Here is a 21,175-nt window from a genome sequence, read left to right as displayed (position 1 = left end):
TTTTTTTTTTTTTGGAAAGTGACCCTGACAGGTTGGAGAAAGCTTACAGCAGAGATAGTGAGAGCAAGAGTGCGTTCAAATTGGTTTGCTTTGTGTTATATCCTAAGACGGAGATTGATTCCGAAAGGGCCTTGAGCCTTGAGACCGTATTGTATGAGAATGTTTTAGCACGCGTGGTGTATTTCCAAGAACCGTGAATTTTGTCACAGCGCTTATAAAAGTCGCGTGTGAACGATTGGGGATGTCTTGGCTTGCCGGACTCCGTAGAGGGCGGACAGGCCAGACTGTCTCGTCGAGTTGGAAGTATCTCCTGTAAATATTGTCGTTGTGTAAATAAACAAGCTATTGTTGAGCATCCCGGACGTCGTTTTCCTGGGTTGCCGAGCAAGCAGAGGGAAACGAGGGAAGCGAGCAAAACGACAACCAAAACTTTACTCCGGCGCTCTGAAGCAAAACGCGCTCTCGACGACCAGACAATTTCCTAAACGAAAATGTGCCAGCGCTTCATGCTCTAAAAGTTGCTGGGGTATTCTCCGCTCGCTGAAATAACAACGCGTGCCAGTGAGATGTTTCCGCTTCCGTTGCAAATGTCAAGGAGGTGATGGCAGCGAACGTGTTATGATAACGTGTATGTCATATGATAAATGTTAGCACGACAGAAAGAATACTGTAGCGAGTGAAAACAAGCGATCTCTCAGCAGCGCTTACTCTAAACTGCTATGCGTGACGTTTGCAACGTGTTCCCTAGCTCAGGAACATGTTGCCAACGTCAAGTATACAGCAGGTCGTTTGCATATTCCTTTTGTGTTTTGTGTTGTGCTTCCGTGAGGCTGTTGAGTGAGCTTTTTTGTAAAAAGTTCCGAAAACGAGCTCCCTTGGCTCGCTACGCCTTCGGGGGCAAGAAAGCAACGGCTAAGCAGAAAAAGATCTAACGGCAGGAATTATCACTTTTGCAGTTAATATATCAAACATGGACTGCTTTTTATTGATAGAGAACCTCTGAGGGGTAAAGTGAAAAGGGGTAAAGTGGAAAGTCGCCACTGTTTTTGTTTGTTACCCGTAACTGTGACTCGAACTCTACAGATATCTTAACAAAAATGGGTATTTATTCTTGACCTATCCCTGCATGACAAGCAGCTTTGATCTGGGGTGGACTGTTGCGTGCAAGACAACATAATTTTACGGCTTACCATTATGTGTTTTTCAAATAAAGTTTTTATTCTCTCTGTAGGAGAATGTACACACCTTCCACATTGGCCCTCAATATTTTCCGCTTTGGCCTCCCCATGGGGCAAAGTGAGAAATTTTGGTTACTTAGCGACATAATTTTATATAAAATATCTCTAATAGCCAACAGTATGGCACACCAAGGGTGCTTTTTCCAAAATATCGAAGAATCTTTTAAGTGTCGAATTTTGGCCGCCCATGCGCTGCTAGTTGCTGTGTCCCGTTTTTTTTTCTTGCCTTTTTTTTTCTGTCTTTGTGGCAACTTGACTCCCGTCTCGGCAGGCAGACCGCCCTCTCTTTCTTATTATTTTTTATTTCTTTAGATAAACGATACCCCCCCCCCCCCCCAGCCCCCATGCGCATTAACATGCTATAAAAAAAATCTTAAACGTCAGTATCAGCGCTTTGCCCCACCTCCCCCACAGCGAAAGAAACAGAAACAGACACAGACAGAAACAGAAACACAGACACAAATAGAAACAGACAGTACTCACTTGGAGCACGAGGTCGGTTTTCAACTCCTTCGTTCTCTGAAAAGAGAATAAGTAACTCATCACCACGATGTTGTTTAGCACGTCGCAACACACGCATGTGATAAATACAATCGAATCAACCAGCTTTTGTCGCTCTTCTAGAAGCACCTAGCAGCACGTATCACGAATATATGCTGTATGCCTATCTACGGTTCAGTTACGTAACTTTTCGCTTCGTATTCGGCTCGATTTCAAAATAACACTCCGGAGGGTACTGAAAATAATAACAAAATCGCAAAATAAGAAAAATGCAGTATGACAAACAACGAAATAACAATCATATTCGCAGTGTATGATCGAAGCACTACATGAGAAATAACGTCCGCAAAAATATATAAACAACAACAACTCTGTATCCACATACCCGTATCGGCTAAATATATCCATGCACGGAGGCTGAATAGAAATTCTTGTTACGAGTAATTGCCGTGAACTCTACGTTTTTTTCGTCCTCGGTTTTTTGCATAATCTTTGGCAAACTCTGAAGCGCCCAGTCTCACTGCTTCAAACTTCCTACATTCTCTTATCATTTCCGAGCTGGCGTTCCTCATTTCCGTTATGCAGTTGCGAGTACAATGACGAGTGGCGTTTAGAACGAGTCCACATCGTTGGCTTCAACTAAAACTCTGACAGAATTACATAAAATAAAGTTGGGCAGCCGTCGAGGGGCTTAGCGAGGAAATGGAAACCGACGACGATACGCCATAAGGAGACTTCGACTAAATGCTAACGGCAGGCAGTGGAGGAGAACAGTGAGGAAATATGTACATCCCAAGACGACAGAAATGACACAAACGATCAGATACAAAGAGATAGCGCTCCGCTAAAAATAGCAGGGGGACCTTTAAACAAAGATGAAAAGAAAGAAAAAGAAAGGAGAAGAAGTACTTCCCGGCCTTCATCTTCAACTACGCCGAAAGAAGAGAGAGGGAGAGAAAAGAAGAAGGCCGTGAAGCAACGTTTTTCATCATTAGTTTCTATATGGCTGTTTTCGTATTTTTCCGCTTCGATTCGTATCTCGTCATCAGGGCTGTTCAAAAGCAGCGCACGTCATAGCAGCGTCTGCAGTCTTTTAATAATAGACTGTAATAACGAGATTCAGTTTTTTGATTATCAGTCAGATCCCTGGGATTGGAAAAATTAAATTCTGGGGAAAGGGCTGCACGAAATGCAAGCATACATCATTACCATATGGGAGGGGGGATATGAAGAGTTGAAATACGTGTCCTATTGGCTTCTTTCTCTCCGTGTCTTGTTTCTGCTATCTGAACAATAACACGGTGTCTAAGTCAAAGACGGCGCAGAGAGGAGGTTTCGAACAACGCGACGTTTTGAATCAAGGTGTTATTTTTTAATGCGTTAGGGGTCCTCGCTGCGCAAGAATTGCGGCGTGTTGTGTTTGTAGCCACGGAAGTGGAGAGAGGTGCTACGAGGGGAGAAGAGGAGAGGTACGTGGATATCCCGTAGCGGCGCCGGCGTGGCAGCAGTAGCACGTGCAGTTATTGTGGTCGACAGTTTCAGATGTGTCTGCGTGGGCTCGCCATCACAGGGGTGACATAAACCCGCCATTGTTGTAACCACCCTGCAGCGGGTGGTTTTTGCAAAACCGCCACCTTGTCCTGGTCGCACGTCATAGAAAACATCATTTTAAGGTCACGAGACTTTGTTTACAAGTCGTTTTGCCGCTTACAGGCATATTTACGTCGTCATAAAGCCAAGAGATGAACGTATTTTGTTAGCGTAATGTATCCGGTGCTTCCTTCCCCAGCATGGTAGCCTATTTAACTACATCGCATCAGCTCAGTGAGTCTTGACGCGCGGTTGTCATCACATCTTTGGAAGTCGTCAACAGTACGAGGCCTTATGTGCAAAACGGCGCGTTTTACTGCGATATTATCGGATAAAAATAATTACCGTGGTCGAAAGACAATGAAAAAGGTCGCGCAGAAACAACAACAACCGCATTGTTTACAAACGGGTTGGTCGCCGATCACGTGCGCGGTCATCTTTAATGTCACATGTACCTTGACGTTTGCTGTGACGTGCGACCAGGACCTGTCCAGGATGCATTGCATTCGCCCAGCACGCTTTCGTCTACGGAGCAATACATTCGATGCCACCCTTCTGCTCGCCATGGATTATGAAAGCTGTGCGGAGGACCGGCGACGAAAGAATGCTGAGACTGCGAAACGGCGGCGCCAAGCTGAATAGGAGCAAGCCCGAAAGGCTCGTTTGCCTGCGGATGCTGTCCTGCGTTAGCGTTGTGTGAAGGGTTGTGTAGCGTTGTGAAGGGGAGTTCCCCCCCCCCCCGAAAGGGTTTTCAAGTTCTCACGCTAACGCATTTTCGTCGGATCCACCAGCGGATCGACCACGTTTTTTTTTTTTTTAATTTCGTGTTAGCGCCGCGAAGCAACTGTGGCCACGAGCGGCGTCGAGACGTGGACAGAGGGACAGAGGACAGCAGTCTGAAGAGTGGTTGACAGAAGGGGAGTTTATTATGCGTCCTGGGCCGACATCAGGGAGAGGTGGGCCATCATTCGTCTGGAAAGCTTGCAGGAAAACCCAGGGAAAACCTCAGACAGTACAGCCAGTGGTAGGATACGAACCTACCGCCTCCCAGTCCTCAGCACGACCTTGGCTACCACCTGCGAGCGGACGCTGTTACCCGCTCGGCCATGTCGCTGGTCGATGAAGGTGTGGCACGGCAGATAATTCAGTCGCGTGAATTAGCTTCAAGGACATTCGTAACAACGAGAGAATCTAGAGAAACACTGACGAATCGGACACTAAGCAAAATGTGGTTCATTCATAACGTGGGAAATGAAATCCGCCGTATGTGCTATCACCTTGCATCAGAGTAACAGAGTCGAGTGATTTCCCCATAGTAATCGCTCTGCGTCTCGTTTTCTTTTCCCTCGTCTTACCCGTAGAGTTGCATCGATGAGCAGTGTAACCATTTCCAGGAAGCGTGCCTTTCCAATGCAAACCAAGCGGGGTTTCGTTCGTTTAGAGTAAGATAAAATTTAAAATCGAACCGCCTTTGTTGTATGTGGTCTCACTGAAGCAATCTGTAGTTCAAGTCTGTGTGTGAACAAAAACAGTCTAAAAAAGAAAAGAAAAATCGCATCGCTTCTCTGCTGAGCTGAACCTCCACAACATATCTACTCCCGCACGCTATATACTCTGTGTGAAAGGGTTTACATCCGGGAAGTCTTCCGGCTTAAACGCTAAGAAAGCACGCGTCTCTCTTGTGTCATTCGTTATAATACAGAATAATGTGGTTTGTATTGTTGACTCTATGAGATGAGCCACAGAAGATTGTGTACTCATCTTCCTAAGCTTTCCCTAACCATTTATCCCGCTTGTTACCCCACTTGTTATTCGTATTGTGGTTTCAACCATGATTGGCTGATAGAGTTTCAAAAGGCAGGTTTGCGTGACGCTTTTCTGACACGCAGAGACAACATCGTTTAAGGTCGACGGTGCCCTACATCTCAGCAGTGTTGGAACTCGAATTGCGCGTGTTATGAATTCCCTCCAGTGTGATTAACGATGCAGTTTTATGGTCCTGCATCCCTTCGGTGAAAAGATATTGAACGCGAAAAATGGGTCCTGAAGAGGTCCTGCACGTTATCTAACGGTGCGCGTTATACACGGATATATTTTCCTGCAGAGTCCCTTTTCAGGTCGGTGACGTACAAATTCTAACCTCTTCCAGAGTGTGCTGCTTTCTCCCATATCTCTTAGGGTCAGTTGACAAAACCGGCGAAAGGGCACTGGACTTCATAAATGATTAATGATGCTGCTTAAGGATGCTACTCAGCAGTCAATAATCTTGAATTCATTTCAGAAGAATGGCGTGATTGAGAAGGGACGCGAAACGGAAAGCAGAGCGGAGACTGAAGTATACTATGACAGCGAGGGCTGTTGCATCGGAGCTTAACGGATTTGACTAAATGTGTTCCAAATATAGCATATGCATATATGATACATCGCTTTGACTTCGATCGTTATTGTGAAGGGGCTCGTTATTTTATTCCTCCCATTCCAACCAGCAATGGGGTAGAGTATCGCCTGTGGCGATGAAACTTCCCACTCTCCAAGGTCAAAATAAAGTTGTTTGTTTGTAAAGTTGTAAAGTTGTTTGTAAATTTGTAAAGTTGTTTGGATCGCTTTGGTTCATTGTGTATACCGGTGGCAGTACAGAAGCTTGCAGCACCATTGTGGTGCGCGTTATGCACCGGTGCGCGTTATACATAGAACATTTTTCAAATTCGGCCCGTTTTTAGGGGTGCGCGTTATACACCTGAAAATACGGTAGATTCTCTGGCGCGCCAAAATGGCACATGTCAACACAATGTCTATGCGTTCAGTGCAGAATTCGTCCGCATTACGCCATGGATGTAACCAGTAGGTCAAATGTGTGATTGCTGATCACCACAACTCAGAATCACTAACTCACGATCGAAGTGGCGGCAAATCGAAGGTGCCATGGTGAATAACGGAGCAACCAGAGGAGGTAATGTAGGTACAAATTATATTCCTCTTCGAGTAGGCCCGGAAGCTCAACATACCCCAGGGGCATGGCAAGGGCTCTCCTGCGAAGTATAAGGCCTCAGGTGGACGCCATGCGATCTCTTTCTCGCACATAAAAAGGTTCCCAGTTTCATTGCATGTGTTTGCTGATTATTATATGCTGTATTTCTACAACGAATATTTTCTCTCAGAACATTTCGCGCTAGTTGAAACAGGTGTATCCGTATCCGCGCGGATATTGATTCTATCCGCACACGCGCGGTTATTCCATTCGTAGGAAAGGATCTCCACGGCATCCACGGCACGGATCTGACTGCTCTCTGAAAGTCCCCATCATCACCATCCATCCGTTCCCAACGCACAATAGGGCAGTGTACCGCCTCAGCGGCGGTGAATTAATGTATGTGTGTGTGATTGTGTGCCCACGGCAAAAATGTTACCTTACAAACGTTATTACTTTTCAGCATCCAAAGTTTCTCAGGAAGTTATGTCATCCACTGTTGTCAAATAGCTTGACAACAATTAAGAAAATAATTGCAGTTGAAGGCAATTAATGGCGAAATCTGGTGGCCACTTCATGGCAACACGGCCTGGCGCTCGGAAATTGCCCGCTCTGGATCATGTGACCGTTGCGAACCGAACATGAGTGCCAGGAATCTAGCGGTTTTAGCCGCTTGGATCACGTTAGGGGCATCGCGGTCGCTAGTCTTCGGATTTCGTCCTCTGCTAACTCACATGAACTCCGATGTGCTAGCCAATGCGGGCCCTCGCCACCCTTGCAGGGCGGATGTGACGACACCGGATATAGTTGGGCAACCCTTTGCTCGGTCGTTTCGAGACCGGGCGAAAAAAGTGCCAGCTGGCAAATTCCGGGCGCTCGGAAAGCGCCACGCGAACAAGCGAGATTGCTTGGCTTTGACCAAGCGAACATGACTGCTCGGGATCTAGCAAAAAAAAAAAAAAAAAAAAGTTGCCACGAAATGACCACTCGAATTCGCCATAGGCAACGCAAACGATGGCACACTTCGACACCATTTTGGATTCACTGCGTGCTCTCAACTGTGGCTTCCCATATGGGACATTGGCGGAGACACAAGTGCTTAATGGCGGATAAAATGCGGATATCTGCGCGCACCGCAGAGGCACGCGGTTTTATCCGCATTTTATCAGCGCGAATTTCAAAACGTTTTATGACAAGGATGTCGCGTGGAACCGTGGATATATCCGCACCCCCGCACACCTCTAGTTATGCCAAAGGAAGATATGTCAATTCGTACTCTTTCACGTGATGTCACGCAGTTAAATACGTTCGACTATAGAAGAGGAGGAAGATGAAAGAGTTCTACACCAACAGCCCGCGACTAAAGTTGGGAAGCTAATATCCCAGATTCTCACAACGATGAAGGAAGTAGAGCTGTGTCATGCCTCCCTGTTCCCATGGATACGATAGGGTGTTCTCATGCGTCGCTCACCTCGTATTGCGTGGGCAGGGGCAATTTAATGTGCTCTGCTCAGTGGAGGAGATGCACTGAAGAGGGGGGATTAGGTTGCCGCTAGAATCGTTACTAGGAGAGCTAGTGGTCAGGCGAAGGGTCAAAGTATCGACCCGTGAAAGTTAACGTCGCAGTTGATACTATATTAGAGAATGAACTGAACCGCTCTTGCGGGTTCCAACTACATCGTTAGTTCGCTGACTCCCTCCAACACAAACTCTGTCTCAATGTAGCCTGCACTCCACATTTCAAGTACAGGACCGGATACTGTGATACAAGATTATGCTCCAATTGCGGCGTTGTGGCGGACATTGAGCATGACCTTATAGAACGTGAGCTATACGAAAATCCCGCCCCCACCCCCGGGCCTTCGTGCTCAGTTGAATAGCATGTCTATCCCATCATCGTCTATTTGTGCGTGCGCGTGTGAATAGTATTAGCTTGAAACCATTCAACGTGGCTGCAACTATAGGTCCTTGTCAGATCCCCGGGCAATACCGTCGAGGTCTTCAGATGTTTATGGAGTCCTTAACGAGCACTGGTCGTCTCCACATGCTTTAGTGTCATATTCTGTTTTCTAATGACCATCGGTGCTCCTGTTTGTACTTTTTTCTTCATTTCGCCGTTTTTTTCCCCTCTGTTGTGTATAGCACGGCCATTCAAGGACACCCCAATTGTTTCTGTGAACGTTTCGTACCTAACTCATTTCATTTCATCCTCGTAGCACTCATCTTATGTATCACATATAATGAGGTAGGCTACTGCGCCCTAGCGGTGAAACAAACCGCCATAATCTATTTCTTGTCGTTGTGCGTTTGTTCAGAGTCCATTAGGGCGTTTGTTGATGGGTGACTGAAAAAGATCGTGGATGTGTTCGGGCTTCTGAGGAAGTCCAGCGATAGATGCGGTAAGGTTTATTAGCTCGAACCAATGAACCTACTGTTTTGGGGAATGGAATCACTACTTGGAACATCTCGTATCGGTGAACCAATGACTGTGCTTACAAAGGTAAGAAGGCACGCTCTTTTTTCGTGTATTAGCTCACTTGCCGAAACAAGAAATGTGAAAGTTGTAAGCTGGCCGTGTATAAAGTCCATGATGAGTAATGCCTGAGCATGGGCAACGAAGAAGCACTACACAGAAACCACATCACGCATGCCAACTTGCCTACGCCAACTTGTCTAATTTCTATAAAGATGGCTTCCAACTAAAATCGACATTCTTGGAAACAGTGTTGTTAAACGTTAACAGTTCGATGATGATGGTGATGGCGATGATTTGGCGTTTATTGGATCAAAAACAGCAAGGCCATGATGCGTCATGCTTTGTTAAATGGAGGCAGGAAGGTAGGAATAAAACTTTTACAAGCATAATCACGATACATGGAACGCTAAAAAATGATTATTGAATGATGATGATAAATGGTAAACGTGCAGTGAGGAGGCAAGACGAAATTCCAATTCAGAATCCCAAGTTATTATTGAGGAACCTGTACCCCTAGAAAGGCGCGTATTTTATTAAAAAATATTTATTCGCGATATGAAAGATCACGTCACCTTTACAGTAATGCAAAAGGAACGTGGTTCATCCGCTGCGCCATTTGCAATTGAATGTGAGTAAAAGTGCCAATTAGGAGGTTCCATTTTCCTTCTTGCGAAGCAGCGAAAAACATCGTGCACCTCCAGCGCACTCAATTGTCGATGGAAATACATTGCGCCCCTTCCCTCATTTCTTTGTCCAATCAACGCCGTGTGAGGGGAGCTCCGACGTGTCTGCGACGCGTAAAGATACACCTCGCCAGGGGCCCGATATTCGAATTGTCGTTATTCCACCATAACGCGCGGCCATTACTTCGGCCCGTGGTTCGGCTCGTGCTTCGGTACGAGTGCATACGAAGTGATAAGCGTTGAGTACAGAATATATCGACTTCCAGTAGTCTATGAGGCGCACCAACACCAACCCCTTATATTCCCCTTTTAATTAGTTTGCCTCGGATGACAATACGCTCCTACGCCTACAAAAAAAGAAGAAGAACAAAAACGAAAACAAAAAAAACAAAAAAAAAAACGCAACGCGTGAAATGGCTGGCTGCTGAAAGAAGAATCGACGCTCTCGTTTTCTACCTTTATTGCTTTGAACTTTTTTCGCGTCTGTGGCGTAATTTCACCCGCTGGTACTGCATCGCCACGTTGTTCGCTACAGGGGCCATTCAGGGACGATGAGATTGAAGTTGTCGAGCCCACAGCAGAAAAGCTATCTGAGGGGAGTTCAGACGAGCTGGAGCAATCAACGGACGCCGTTATCCCCTTCTTTATATCTCAGACTCTGGTTGTTAACAACGGCAGGCTCATCAGTGCTCCTAAAGTAGGCGAAGTCCAGGTTTGTAGAACACTGATTGGTCTTGCACAGCATTGACTGTAAACCCCAGACATAGGTCTGGCTGACCTCTCCCTGCGTGGACGCCACCTCCTGTTCATTACACTTATATAAACCCCCCCCCCCTTGACATTGTCTGGCGCGCAGCATACAACAGGCGGTAACGGAGTTCTCTAAAGGTATTGACTGCGTAAACTTCGTGACGTCTCCAAGCGAATTTTCGTTTTTTTCTTACATTGCATGTTAGCGCCGCGAAGCAACTGTGGCTATGAGCGACGTACAGGCGTCGACACACGGAGAGCATAAAGAAACATATGTGGACGTGAGTCGGGACATAGGGACGTGGCTGCTAGGGGAATCAGACTTTCCGAATTCATGTAAGGGTCGAGCGCTTCACGGAACGTTCAGCCGCCATATGCAAGAGAGATGCAGTTCATTGAGGGAAGGATAGTTGTTATCGGAAACATAACTCAGTGTCAACCTTGCGCAGGAGTGAAGTATATGCAGGTCCAGTTAGCCAGGAGGTCGTTGTACATGTCACTGCATCTGTCATCATCGAAATATATTTGTCGTTGCGACGGTAACGCTAATGAAAACGAATATTAAAATATAGAAAAGAGAATAAATTAACAAGGTTACATAACATACAACAAGATAAACAAGAAACAAGATAGCTTGTAAATAAGGGTTTCCATGCTGCCGTGCAACGATGTCCTCAAACAACGATCGATGCCTCGCAACAATCGACATTCGCGGTCCTCTAGTGTCCATTGTTGCTGACGTGGGTACACAGTGGGTACCTGGTCATGTGGGCATGCATGGCAATGAAGAGGCAGACCAGGCTGCCTACGGGGTCATCAGATACCTTCAGCCCACTCTACCATATTGCCCAAAGTGGATCCGTCTCTCTCTGTCTGTCGCTTCCTCATCGCCGTTCGTGACACTACGAACCTCTTCTTCACCGTATGCGGCTGAATGCTGCATTTACCCCAGTTATGAGGCAGGACCTTTGTGCATCATGCAATGTGCGCGCTGACCTGCACTACCTACTTATGGACTGCCCTGTCTACCAGCGGGAGCGCGACATCTTGCAGCACGGAATGCATGCAATCGACCACACCCCTTTACTATTGGCAAGGTGCTGGGCCCATGGTCCAGTAGCGTTCACATGCACTAAGGTCTCCGTCGCTTTTGGGATTTCCTGCCGTCAACGGGCCTCTTTACCCTGCTTTGATCACCTGAATCCTCATCTCCATCATCATATCTCACTGTTTACAAATGGCACTGGGGCAGCGTCCAGCCTGCTGGCCGGCATCAGCCCCATCCCGTCATCATCTCTTAATGTGTGTGCGTGTGTGTGTGTGTGTCTCGTCGCAAGAATGGGCAGTATTTAAATACATTGTAATTAAAATACTATTCAAAATATAAATACATGTATTTATATTTTTGGATTTAAATAAAGACGCGAAAATGTATTGATAATTATATTTAAGTACCAATTTTCCGGTATTCATTCTTGTAAATACTTTATAAATACTCTTAAATACAGAATATACTAACTCATATCCTAAAGTTGCCCTGCATTTGACCTTTCGTGAAGAAGGGCGAGTTTGGGGCGCAATCATGCCGGGTTTGCGCTAGCACGCGCATGCGACAAACCATTTTAGATGGCGAGTTTCTCACTGTTGTTGCGGACAACGGTCTCGACTACACGATTACATTGTTCTACGAAGCATCTTCGTCAAATTTAATACAAGCATTTGTTCATCGGCAACTGTGGAGAAGCTGTTCTCCTTTGCGAGTCTTATTGTACATACGACCGAACAGAAGATGCCTAAAAGTAGCAGTCTTCGAGAAATTTCTCATGTTAATATCTCCATGATAATCTAACAAATAAATGCCATTGTTCCTTGATGATTTGTTCTTATGGTCATCGTTATTTCTGTATTTCCAGATGACATCTTCCTCACAGTGTTTATGGTAGTAGTTATGGTATTTAAATACAGTACTTATACTGCATATTGTATTTAAATACACATGTTGAAAACTATTTATGAAAAGTATTAAAATACCCCTTTCAACAAAGTGTTTTGTATTTAGATTTTGTATTGTATTATATTTAAATACTCAAAAATGTATTGATGCCCATCCCTGCCTTAAACAGGCTTCACTGAATCTGTGGATTTCAAAATGTGCTGTCTGCATGAAACCTGAAAGCATGTGTGATAGCTCAAAGGAACGTATTGGACTCAGCAGCCATCTGTCGCTGTTCTTCTGATAGACTATAATGCCTGACGACGATGAATCGAAATAATAAAAGCATTCCGGCAAACTTCGGGTAACAATTCAGGTACAGTGCTCCCTTTCACGATGTTCGTAAGATCAGATAGTTTAACGGACGTCGTTATGTTTCTGGCACTACACTAAAACCGTATAAAAACACAAGAGATCAATACATATTCTGTCCATTGTATCTAACATGAACTGTTTAAGTAAAATACTCAGCGCAGCTAAATTAGCGCTTAGAATTAATAGCGCCGTATTGGGAATGTTCGAACTATCAGCGCCAACTAGCGGCATTTTTCTTTTCTCCTCTAATCTAATCCAACTTCAACTACTAGCCTATTTCACTCCACGCCCTCGGTGGCTCAGTCGGTACCGTGTCCGTCTGCTGATCGCGGGTTCGAACCCGGCCGTGGGCGGTGGCAACTTGGTGGAGGGGTACAAGTTGCTCAGAGACGCCGCCTTCCGCGAGGGACGTTAAATGTGGTGTGTCGTGTGTCGAGATTTCGGCACACGTGAAAGAACACTCAGGTGGGCAGAATCAGTCTTGGGTAAGTTACTTGTAAAAAGTAACTGAGTTACAGTTTATCTGCCAAAAATAGTAACTAAATTACAGTTATAGTTACTTTCTTGGTCGAGTAACTAGTTACTGAGAGAAATTAACTTAGTTACATTACAGTTACTTTTTATAAAAATGACCATGAGAGGGTGATACCATTGTTAAACACATACATTTATTTACACTTACTGAAGTGCGATAAAAGTTGTCTTGCACTTAACCAGAAGCAGTATAAAGTCACTAGGCGGTTATCCCACACGGAAAAATACGACAGATGCATGCGACCTGGCGCACCGCGGTGAAAAAGAACAGCACGGTGACACGCACGCGTCTCGTGGCGTGTAGAGAGAGAGAGAGAGAGAGATAGTAGATAGATAGTAGATAGATTGATAGAGAGAGAGAGAGAGAGAAGTATATATTCTATACGTCTATTCTAGACGAGAATACCTTACTCTCTTGAGAATATTGCCTCAAGATGCTTTTTCAGGTTTGAAGTTGACGTCCTGTCTGCCGAGTACGTCTTATTCCATAGCTTGCACTTATTATTCAATTAATATATTAATATATTAATTATATTATATTAATATATATATATATATATATATATATATTATATTAATATATTAATTAATATATTATCCAATTAAATTATTCTCGTCCTTCCATCATAAAAACTCGAAGGCTGCTTCATAGAGCGGCCACGGAAGCTTTATGATAGCAGCAACCGGAGCAGGATTAGCCATTCGACTGGTCGGAGCGCAAGCGAGCTGACCGTAAAGTTCCTCTTTGTGCATAATCATTCCCTTGTCCATATCCACAGGAGGCAGGATCCCGTGCTAGGGCAGTGACACTATTACTCACATATGACTCACTCCGACCGTTGAGGGTCACTAACTTCAACTACGATTTCTGTTCGCAAAGCTGGAATTCCCTGCTTTGTCAAGAGCCCAATGCGCGGGGCACATACCGATTACGGATAAAAGGAAAGGAAGGAAAACACTGTTAGGGGGAAGTAGGGTAAGGTAGGGTAAAGAAAAAAAAAAGGAACGACATTTATTTGAGTAACTAGTTACATTTTGCAGTTACATTCACAGAAATAGTAACTAGTTACAGTTAAAAGCTGCTTCTCTGGAAATGTAACTAGTCACTGTAACTAGTTATCCCCAAAAGTAACTAGTTACAGTTACAAGTTAAAAATAACTTAGTTACTACCCAAGACTGGGCAGAATTAATCAACAGACCGGACCACTGTTGCGTCGCTCATGATCGCAGTTGTCGCGCGACGTAAAGCCCCGATTTATTATTATTAATCGATAATCGATTATTTCACTCCAGACTCCCTGACGGCGGTCCCGAGCTCGTTGTTGCTAAAAGAGATCTCCCTAGTTGGCTAACTCTAAGCCCAAATTCTATTACAACTCAGGTGATGCACACTAACTTCCTAAACTTTTGGTACAAGCTTGAAAACCCCTCAGTCTCCCTTCCTCCCCAGCTCTACCTACTTTAAACGGGGGGGGGGGAGAAAAAAGAAATAAGGCTTTTCCGGTAAAAGGAATGATAACGTATTCTATCGGATTCTACTCACGGGGCTGCATTAATCATCCTATCGCGTAACAGAAGAGCGCTGCCTAGACGGACTGAAGAGACAAAAAATATTCTTTAATGGAAGGTATTATAAAACACAGACGATAAAAAATGAAAGAGGGTTTCAGAAATAACCCGCAGAATCTCCTCTGCTAGTCGTGCGCAGCGGTAGCGCCTCAGGTGGAATAAATCTCCTCTTTAAGGTCTAGAGTCTCGCCCTGGTCGATTATCAATTATAGGCTGAGAAATGAAGATTTAAGAGACACTTTCCTCTCTTGCCGTTACCGGAACTTAAAGCAGTACTTCGCGTAATTTGCTCGTATTTCAATCAGCGGCTACCTTCAAGTACGGGGGGGGGGGGGGGGGTGACGTTTAAAAAAATAAGAGCAAGAAATATGATTCCACTGGAATACATGTTCCCCAGGGAAGAGGGAAAAGTAAACCCCTACCCTCTTACACGGGGCTGAGTTGTTTCATAATGCAAACCACTTCTTCAACGTCTATAAATAAACAAATATATAAGTAGCGCTTTCAGTGCTGAGAGCACATAGGTATAGGCGGCGTATATTTAATAAAAAGTTAACAGCGTGTCTAAAGATGCCACGCTGCGAATGAGTATCTATCAGAGTGATATAAATAAACTCGTATGAAGTGCCCTGCCAGAAGTAGCCCAGTACATTACAGGGACACTAAAGTGAAAAAAAATTCTCATCGCTGAATAGCGTTACCTCAACACCAACATAGAAGGAACGAGATTTATCCTTTGCGTCTTTTGGTGATTTATGAGCCTATTAAAAAAAACTGCACTTTACCTCTCCTTCTCAAGACAACGCGGAGCGCGCACTCATTGCTCTCCTCAAACGATTTGGCCAATCATCGAGAGATATCGTCTGTGGACACCAATCCGATGCCTCTCCGCATTGTCAAGCTTCTTGAGAAGGAGAGGAGGAAGGAAGGGGGAAGGGGAAGGAGAGGGAGGGAGTCCAAATGTTTGCACTTTTAATGGAAATAATAATGTGGGCACGTTGTTCCCGACAAGCCCGAAGGGGTGATTCCAGAGTTCGACTGACTTTATAAATACTACCCTCCTACACAGCTTAATAAATGGCGAAGCTGCGAATACGACTATATGACTAACAGTTACTCACTCACCGTGACTATACGCGCATTTGTTGTCTAACACACACTACACTTTCAAACGTTTGGGTGTCGGTCTTATACCAACGAGAGGCGTACCCTGCAATCACAGCTTGCCACTCTTGGCAGCCGCCACTTCAACTTGTCGTGGATATTCGCCCCTTGGGACACAGCGGCCCACTCCAGGGCAGCCTCACGTCATGTAGTTTTTTTTTTTTTTTTTTTAAGGCGACTGGTCTAAAGGCCTCATTGTGACCCCGACAGCGCACTCGGACATTCCCACCATCACAATCAGGATCGCCATCGCCACTTCGATCATCACCATCATCCCTCATCGTCATCACTCATATTTTCCCCCTAGCTATTGAGATAGAGTTCCACTCCTATAGAGTGGAAAACCTCCCCACTTCATCGTCAGAATATAATTGTTGTTGTTGGGTCTCAGAGTAGAAATACCATGTTCTTGGGGTTACTTGACAACAACTAAGTACTTTGACCACATCGGGACTATTCCATGAGCGCTTGATTAGAATAAGTTTGGTGTCGTCTGCAGTTTCTCCTCTGGGTGCTTGGCGCATGACCAAACCTAGCCCACAAACGCTCTGCCCTAAAAGCACTTCTCAGGTATTTGGACACTGAAGGACTTCGGTCTTCAAAGTGAGGCAACTCAATATTCCATTTGACCACATTACCGCCAGCAATGGGGTAGGGTATCGCCCCTGGCAATGAAACTCGCCATTAATTATCGTTTAAATAAAGTTGTTGTTGTTGTTTCTCTTCTGGGGAGGCTTAATCGCTTACACGTCGGTACAATTCGGTAATTGATCTTGTTTGCGCAACAAGCATTGACTATAAGGCGCATTAACCAAATACAGTCAACCCTCGATTTATGAACCTTCGATTTATGAATTCCCTCGTTTTATGAACACTAGCACGAGGAACCAAACTTTTTACATGCATTTTTCCCTCGTTTTATGAACCTCGATATTCGAATAATGAACGGAATTTCTGGGAGTTGCCCAGCGTTTTTGCCCTCAATTTATGAACGGATCGTTCCGAGGTCAACAAAAACCTTCAAAGGGATTATTCGTGGTCTTATGAATGACGCCTGAACAGACAAAACGTTTTCGAGGTATTGCACCCTCGGTTCTTAACCCCTCGAAATCCGAACAACAAACGGGTTTTTACAGAAGTGTTCCTGACCTCAATTGACACAGCGGAAGGCATGGTCCAAAGCAAAATTAAACTATTTAGTATTGCATAATAAACAGAGTGTGAATGCGCTAACATCTGTGTTTTGTGAGACTGATACAGCAGAAGGCATGGTCCAAAGCAATATTACACAATATATTGCATTATAAACAGAATATCAACTCGGAAATACTGTTCCATTTGCTCGATAGTACTCACTTAACGGAATTTTCGATTTATGAATCCCTCGATTTATGAACGATTTTTCGGGGACCCGAGGGTGTTCATAAATCGAGGGTTGACTGTACTGTGTGTTGCGAGATGTGGCCTAAAGTATCGATACGCGGAAAATCCATACGGGATATATACATTGGCCAGCAGCAGTTTTTTACAGCACCTCATGGCTGCCTACGCAAAAGACGTCCCGGTACAGTAAGAAACCTTTATTTACTATGGTACTAGCACAATTTTGACTTACTCGACAAGTGTCAAACCGCTGTGATACAGGTGGAGCGGAAATATAGTGCCAGATACGCTTGACGAATTCTTCACATGTGGTGGTGGTGGTGGGTGGTGAAAGGGTGAATGTGTGTGTGGGGGGGGGTGATGGCAGGATAGGCTCGCCGTTGTTGGCCACACAGAAGTGGGCGTCGTCACGGGCGTGGGCGTGGGTGAATGTGGGGGGGGGGGGGGGGGGGGTCGAGGTAGCTTGCCGTTGTTGGCCGCACTCAAGTGGGCATCGTCACGACTATAGCCAAAAAAAAAGGAAAAGAAAGTGGGAGAAAGGGGAGTTGAGGACTTCAAAGTGATGTAGAGGCAGGATGACCGGTACTGATGGGACGGAAGCACACTGTAGGTGAGAGGTGCGCTAGAGTGGTCTCACCGCTAGGCCGCTAGGCTAGGCTGTGGGTGAATGTATTTCACTTGCGGCCCTATGCAGAGCGTATCACCGCGTTACATAGTGTTGTGCTTGCCGGCCCGCGCTTGGTTTCGTGGCTCGGTTTCGTGGTTACGAATAGCCAGTCTCTGTGTGGAGGGAGTATGCTTATTATAATTAACAATTATTATAACAATTATAATTAATAACAATTGGGGCCGTACAAAGCTCATTAAACTTCACTCTCACACCTCTCATCTAATGCCACGCATGTAATGGGGTAGGGTGCCGCTCTCCAGCGGTGAATCGTCCCATGTCAAAGTCACGATTTATTCCTTGTTCTTTGTTGTTATTATAAGAGAGGAAAGGTTAGTCAGATTAAGGTCGGCTTGCTAGTCCTCGAAACAAAGAGAAAGCGAAAAGGGAAAGATAGCCAGAAAGTCAAAAAAAGAAACGAGGAGAAGCACGGTGCATCAATCAGCGATATAATTAGTTGGAACCGTTGTCCACTGTTCCGTTACCGTTCACTGCTCTCTGCGAGTGCAAGCTAGAATCTTAGTCTAAAAATAACGCCTTCGGCTCGATGCGCACAACAGTCGACAGCAGAACAGACATTGCCGACAATGCACGATTTCTAAACAGGAAAGGGATACGCCATCATACCTGCAGGCTGATCCCACTAGCACACGGGCATATACCGCAACAAAAATCGCAGGTTCGAACGTTTCAACCCGTCATGGCAAAATCCTTTTAATCGCTAGACAGACGGGGTAAGCCGGCCAGCCATTCACCGATACTGCACAAATCGCTCTCAGGCATTTTTTCAAGACGCTCTCAGAAAAAACTCTTTTCTGCGCTCGATTGACCCTACGATGACCCACACACTGGTAGGCCGTTACCCCAGGTAGGAAGAGTCCTTGCTCCGCTGGCTTCGATTGAACGTGGCGCGGACTCCACTGCTCCTCTTTAAGATGCGGTACCTTTCGTCACCCAACTGCCCCACCTGTCATGTCGAAAGAGGCATTCCGCACATGCTGCTCCACAGCACCCGTTACCGCCAATATCGTCTTCTCATACGGGCGCGCATCGCTCGCCTCAAGATTTCGGACTTTTTCTTATAGCCACGCTGCTAGGCTCCACACAATATAGTCAGTTGACAAAGGCACTTGTTCAGTGCCTGCGGATCTGTGGCCTTCTGGGTGAACTGTGATCAATTTCGTGGTTGCTTTCCTTTTTGTTTCTTTGTTTTCCTTGTTTGTTTGTTTGTTCTTTTTCTTTTCTTCCTCCTTTCTTTTCTGGGGATAGCAAGCCGCTGTAGCGCAGGCTAAACTTTCCCTCTTGTTTTTAAATACAAAAAACATTGCCCCCCCCCTTTTAATCGGCAGTTGATTTTCCAACAGAGCCTACACGCGGTATCAGCAAGACACAGAACGACTGCATAGGGCTAACATCGGTAAGTGGGACAATCAGTTTCAACATGAAGAAGATATGTAATTTATTATTACGTGTCACATCAACGTCCTACGCGTTCGTCTGGCTCTCCTAATGCACACCTTCCTGTACCAGCAAAAGAAATGTTCTCAGTAGACGCTGGAAGACGAAATGATCAGTTACGATTACTTAGGAGAAAAGAGAAAAATCACACGAAGGAAGAGTATGGGAAAACATCAAAGGTCGGGACGGCATCACTGCCATCATTCCCCAAGGGCAACACGCAAAGACAAAGTTGGCGGAGTGCTGTCTCCTGTTCTGAGCGAGACCAGCAATAAAGTGCATTCTTTATGTTCTTCGGGAAACTGAGATGCTGTTGGACATGTCCAAGAAAGTAAACGGACCATGAGAGCCTCAGGATGCAATGTGATATGTTGGACTCCTTCTTGCTCTTTCGCGGCGAAGGGAGGCAGGGTCCATAACGCAATACGTTTGAGTCATATATCGGCCATATTATCAATGCTTTATTTGCTGACGTTGTGGTAATATGGTAGCAATCCCTGTATGGGACAAAAAGCCGCGGAAACCGCTCCGTTTCTGCGCCGTTAAAGCTGGCAGTTCGTTGACGTTTCCTAACCGGTGGAAAGATGGAAAATAGCCTACCTAACAGCACACGCGAATAATTCCAAACACGAATTAGGCGCTCGCAGTTCACTGCAGCGGCTGTGCGGCTAAATGATTGCAAGTCCCTCTGAAGCAACCCTTCCTTAAGGTGCGTCCTCTCTATGCCGATCGGCATAGTGAGGACGCGCCTTTAGATTCATGAAAGAGTGTCATTCTGGAGGAAATCGGCCATGGAAGCCACAGGCGGCTGTGATTTGTGCTGTGACATCGTACCACAGGTATCTTTCGTGCTGAAATCCAATCAGTGACCTTTGCGCGAGTCCTGAACTCCCCTGCTATTCTTCTGTAATCTCCATACAACCACAACACGTCATCGAGGTGGAACTCTGGAAGAGGCATGCCGCTGCTTCCCCCTAATTCATCAGTTTAAACTTTAAGGACTCCATTTCGCATTCACATACTTTTAATTTGCTCGCGGTTGACTCAGCATCCGCTTAGCTTGATTACACTACGCCTGTGCTTTTAACCTAGTCTCTGCGCTCCTTCGTCGTTGCTCAACGACACATAACCACAGCTGTTTATGTGCTTTAAATCTCTAAACCGCCGTTGTCACTTGTATACTTAGAAGACGAAACTCTTACCGCGACAGTCATCACGGCTAAACCCGCCCATGAAACTAGAATGCTCTGTTATGCACAGCAAGCATGGCTTTGGCGATAATTGAGAAGCACGTCTGCAAGAAGCACTCGAGATGCAGTCCTCGGGGCACAGAACATGTGAGTGGCTCAGGTTAACGGGGTCAGTCTTTTCTCTTGCGGTGAACTCGGGCCAAACCTATTGAGTTATAAATATCCTCCTCACGCTGGGACAATTCCCGGTTGACGCTAACATAATTCTTAATCATTCATGAGGATGCATGGCGCTGCGAGAAAATTGCGCTGGCTCTTAATGTAATGCAACGAATGATTATTTATAAGCACACGTCACGGTGTGCTCGGGTGTCAGGCCGCTTTCGATAATGACATTTATGTACGCCGCTAATGCCGGAATGGGACGCCTCCCAGCAGCCTTTCCGAAAACGTTGCGTGACGTCAGTGCGTGTGGTCAAATATAGTTGCATTAGGGGATACAGGCGCATCCGTGCCGTTGCGATAACTGACGTACAGTTCAAATATGCAACACCTTTTCGATTACTCACTTGCATCAATAACATACTCGAACAACAACAAATAAGTTAATGATAATGAATGGGGAAATTCGCCACTTAAGGTGCGGCCCACTACCCCAAGGCACAATGGGGCAGGATGTGATGTGTCCTGATGAT

General features: G+C 45.5%; 1 protein-coding gene across 1 annotated transcript in view; it reads right to left on the bottom strand.

Moving 5' to 3' along the window:
- LOC135386132 (uncharacterized) overlaps positions 1-21,175 on the bottom strand; it is a 305,833-nt gene that overhangs the window by 196,856 nt on the left and 87,802 nt on the right. Inside the window, exon 2 of the mRNA XM_064615884.1 lies at positions 1,722-1,757. Within this exon, the coding sequence (XP_064471954.1) occupies positions 1,722-1,757 (36 nt within the window). The remainder of the gene's footprint in view (positions 1-1,721; positions 1,758-21,175) is intronic.

Source organism: Ornithodoros turicata, chromosome 2, assembly GCF_037126465.1.
Source record: "Ornithodoros turicata isolate Travis chromosome 2, ASM3712646v1, whole genome shotgun sequence".
In the NCBI taxonomy this organism is placed as follows: Eukaryota; Metazoa; Arthropoda; class Arachnida; order Ixodida; family Argasidae; genus Ornithodoros; species Ornithodoros turicata.
The sequence above is the reverse complement of the archived record's forward strand: the minus strand, read 5'-3'. Positions and strand labels throughout refer to the sequence as shown.